The sequence below is a fragment of the Camelus dromedarius genome, chromosome 18 (assembly GCF_036321535.1).
Source record: "Camelus dromedarius isolate mCamDro1 chromosome 18, mCamDro1.pat, whole genome shotgun sequence".
Classification (NCBI taxonomy): domain Eukaryota; kingdom Metazoa; phylum Chordata; class Mammalia; order Artiodactyla; family Camelidae; genus Camelus; species Camelus dromedarius.
The window spans coordinates 39,950,903-39,955,547 of record NC_087453.1 but is presented as its reverse complement, the minus strand read 5'-3'; the positions used below and the strand labels follow the sequence as shown (position 1 = coordinate 39,955,547).

Genomic DNA, 4,645 nt, shown 5'->3' with positions numbered 1-4,645 from the left:
CGCGGCTTCGGCGCAGACTCAGGAGAGCTTCCCAGAAGGCAAGCGGAAGTAGTTTGACCCAGTTCGCGTGCCGTAACCGCAGTGCGTCGCGCGGAGGATTGTGGGTGTGGGGCCCATGTGAGGCTCGGAGAGGACTCGGAGGAGGTAAGTGGGGCTGTGTTCTGGAAGAAGGGCTGTGGAGGGGGCAGAACCAGTCTCTGAGGAAATCTCCTTCGGACTCGTGAGGGCCATGCCCTTCCTCCTTGCCTTTCCAACCCCATTCTTCAAGCTTCCTTGCTCCTTTTCCGGGTCCTGTCGGAGGACCTCAGCCCCAAGGCGGCTCTCTGAGGTTTAGGAGTTGCGAAGGAGATCCCAGTTCCAGAGTCACCCTGGTGTTGCCCGCGTTAGAGGGTGGGTAGAAGGGGATGGTGGGCTACGGAGGTGAGGGCGGGCGTCAGAGATGAAGTCAGGTCGCCTTCTGCTCTCCGAATATCTGACGTTTATCGAGTGCTTTCGTTCTAAATATTCATATGCATTATCTCTAATAGTTGAACGAAATGGTACCTACTCCATAAGGCTGTTCCCGAGGGTTAAATGTGTATGAATGCATCGTTGTCAACCCTTGCTTTTGCACCACTAACTTATATTTATTAACTAGAGTGAGACTTTACCTGACTCATGAAGGTGGTCATATACAAAGAGGGAGCTTTGTGACCTAGACTGAATTGATTTTGGTCTGTTTATTTAGGAGACTAGCCTTGTAGGAGTAAAGTCTGTTCCAAGTAGAATGAGGGAAGGATTAACGGAGAGAATGGGACCAGAATTTGAAGAAACAAATGAGACCAACTGAGGCTTGGGAATATTTTGATTGCATTACCTTTTTACTTGTAACACGCTCAGGTATACAAGTAGAAAGATAGAACGTCTAAGTAAGTGCAGTTGGCTAGTAATCATTTGCCCACCTCCGTGAAGTCCTGGAATTCTGCTTGGTTTTGCCTTAAATTTGTTTCTCCAGATGCTCTGAACTTGAAAGAAAATATGCTGATTGTTTTTGCTTTTCTGCATGTGGCTCAAAATAAGTTTGGGAAATGAAATTAGACCTATTTTGTTTTATTTAACATTTAACTTAGTATTGTGAATTGATATTTTTCCCAAAGCATCTTATTTAACTATATTACTGACCTTTCATTATTATTAATATTATTTTTTTTTTTAGTGTTTGGTTTCCTCAAGCATTTGTCCAGTCAGACATTTTAAAATGGCATCCAAACAAGAAATAATGAGTGACCAGCGGTTTAGGCGTGTTGCCAAGGACCCGAGATTTTGGGAAATGCCAGAAAAGGATCGAAAAGTCAAAATTGACAAGAGATTTCGAGCAATGTTTCATGACAAAAAGTTCAAATTGAACTACGCGGTGGATAAAAGAGGACGTCCCATCAACCACAGCACAACAGAGGACTTGAAACGTTTTTACGACCTTTCAGATTCTGATTCAGATGTCTCTGATGAAGATAACAAAGTATTGAGCCAAAAGAAAATGAAGAAGAAAAAAGCCCAGACTAGAAATGAAGTAGAATCAAAAAATCTTGTTGAGGAGAAAAATGAAGAAACTAAGAAAGTTAATCAAAAAGATTCTGGGAATAAAAACAATTTAGATAACTCTGAGAGAGTTCAAAAAGTGAAAAGCTCATGCAAATCTAAGAAGACAGATTCCATGAGTCCCAAGACTGATAGCAAAGAATTTACACAAAAAAGCCCAGAAGGGAAAAAAAACATTGTTCAAGATAGTACAGACTTGTTTCCCAAAGGAAAAGTAAGGATGACAGACTTGGGCACCTCTGAAATTGTGCATTCTCCCAAGGTCAAGTATTCTGAGACAAGAAGAGGAATGCAATCAGGTTGGTTGGAATGAGCTAAGGATTCTTTAGTGTTACCTTATTTGCTTTTATAGTGACTTTTAAAAAAAGGAAATGTAATAAGTGCTTTCATAGTGTCATGGGAATAATCAAATACTTACTTGGAAGTACAAAGCTATAAAATAAAAAATACTATATGATTAATTTTTTATTTGGTGCTATAATAGAAGAGAGGGAAAATATTTGAGTCTTGAGGCTAAGCAGTGGTTTTTGACTTGTAGTGGGCACTGGTGGCAGCTACATTCTCTAACCAGTGAAAGAGTTACATGTTCTCATCACAGGATGAGAGGTATGTCTGAGTAAGGTAAGTAGAGTTGGAGACTCATCCATTCCTTCATTTGTTCAACTACTTTTAGTAACTAATATGTGACAGATGGGACATTGAGTAAGACGTAATCTCCCATCTCAGGGCTCCTGCTAATTTATATGATGCCCATGCAAATTAGAAACAGATATGCTCTTCTGGACACACAGAGCTCCCAGTTTGTTGAGGACAGCACCTTTGAAGCAACAGGTTCTTTTCCCTTGAGCAGGCACAGCTCCTCTGAAGGGTGCATGGTCGGGCGATTGGAGTTTGACCTTGATTTAAGCCCTCTCGCTTCTTTGTAGATCCCCTTTCATAGATAACAGCCTGCTAGACTCTGTGCCATGGCACTGGTCACTGTCTGATAGCAGTATATAATTTTGAATTTTCTAGTGGACATATTAAAAAGTAAAAACAAAAAAGAAGTGAAATTCATTTTTTAGTATATTTTATTTAATCCAAAATATCAAAAAGTTAATTCAGTATGTAATCAATATAAAAACTTACTGAGATATTTTACATACTATTTTCATGCTAACCTCAAGTTGGACGAGCCATATTTCAAGTGCTCAATTGTCGCATGTGACCGCTGGGTACCATACTGGACAGCGCAGATCTAAAGTGGAAGAAATTATTCAGAACCATAATATGAAATAGAACAATTTTCAGTGCCGTGAAAGATGTTCAGGATAGAGCTCTGAATTCAGAGGAGGTCACTCAAAATATGGTAATCTGAGAAAAATTCATAGGTGAAATGCTATTTTGGTGAGGATTTGGAAAAATTGAGTTTGAGGACCAGAGTATTCTACATGGGAAGACCTTTTTGAGTGAAGATATCCTTGGGCATATTCAGAAGAGATCAGTATTCTCATTTGATTAGATAATAAGGTCTCTGAAGGAGTGAGTGGATAATACAGCTAGAAATGGTTGTTTGAAACTTAGTAAGAAACATCTGACTCTAGTTCATGTTTACATGTTTTCTGAGCTTATTAAAATTTTGGGTCACCTCTGGCAGCAGGAAATTTTGAGTGTTGGTGTTGCTGATTGTTGTTGTTGTCACTGAAAATTCATGATGTTCAGATGAGCCAGGAAAAGCTGGCTGTGATTACAGGACCCAAGGAGGGTAGGAATCAGGAAAAGGCAGAAAGACATCTTGACCAGCCAGTGTCACGTTTCGGAGGTAGAAAGTATCAGGCAATGGGCAGAATTCTAAATTTCAGGAACTAGGTAAATTGTAATATATCCAAATATGTCTGTGACATATGAAGTTTTAGAAATAGGTTACAAAATAGAATAAATGGTATGACTAGCTACTTAGAAATAAATTAATGGGTGTATCATAGAAAACAAATTTAGGAGGTTATGTACCAGAATAACCACCTAGTTATCTCTGAATGAAAAACTAGCCATCTTTAGTTTCTTCATTAAATCATATTTTCTTAATTTTTTTGCAATGAGCTTTAGTTACTTTTATAATCGGAGAAAATGATAAAGCATTTTCTTAAAGTAGGTATATAAGTAGTGTTTACAATCACTAGTAGAGTGGTACCATCTAGGAATAGATGCAGTTGCTTATTTTTGTATTCCCACATTATTTAGAATAAGGCTTTGTACAAAGTGGGCTCTGAGCAGATATTTAGTATCTGAATGTACTTGATATTGTCAAAAATATTAAAATACTAGGCCTCTTTAAGTCTCCCAAGTATCAATTTATTATACAACCCAAAATGTGATATGTGTACCATTGTCATACATGAGGAGATGTTGTATGTTAACCAACTTTTTAATAGTAATAATCAAAGTTTAATAATCAAACTTTTTAATAGTAATAGTTATGTATTTCAGGATCTTAGGAAAAAATGTAACCACCACATCACATCTATGACTTCAAGGATATTGTTTGAAACAAAGCTAATATTTTTAATTTAAAAAAATCAACTTAGTGAAAAATATCAGTAATATGCAAAAATCATGGAAATTGTATGGTAATATCTGATACTTGACAAATACTACAATACTAGAGAGATCTAGGTCCCCAAAGTGTTATTTTAAGCTTACTGCTTAAAAGTGAATTCTGATGCTTACCTCATAGTAACTTTCTTTCACTATTGTGGTGGTGTTTTTCTGATCCCATATATAGAACTTCTGATAATGCCTTTTTTTTTTTTTTTTGACTTTTTCACATCTACTGGTTAGTTATCTTTTATTACTTCCCACTCTCTTTTGACGCGAAAATAAAAGCCCATTTCCTGCTGTTCCTCCTAACTCCTTTTCATTTGGTCTCAGGTCAAATGGCATACTTGTGAAGCCTTCCTTATTACAAATATCTCTCTGCAAGCAAATTTAGATATTTCACTCTGTGGTGCTTTAGAACATAGTTCCATAAATCAGTAAATTATTTCTTTTTGTGTATGAGCCCATGAAGAGCATGGGATCATGTTACAAA

At 37.5% G+C, this 4,645-nt stretch overlaps 1 protein-coding gene across 1 annotated transcript in view; it reads left to right on the top strand.

The window, feature by feature from the left end:
- The first annotated feature begins 95 nt into the window (after window positions 1-95).
- The window catches only part of ESF1 (ESF1 nucleolar pre-rRNA processing protein homolog), a 54,073-nt gene continuing 49,523 nt past the window's right edge, over window positions 96-4,645 (top strand). The window contains exons 1-2 of the mRNA XM_010979126.3: window positions 96-144; window positions 1,196-1,877. Coding sequence (XP_010977428.2) covers window positions 1,238-1,877 — 640 coding nt within the window. The 5' untranslated portion in view covers window positions 96-144; window positions 1,196-1,237. The remainder of the gene's footprint in view (window positions 145-1,195; window positions 1,878-4,645) is intronic.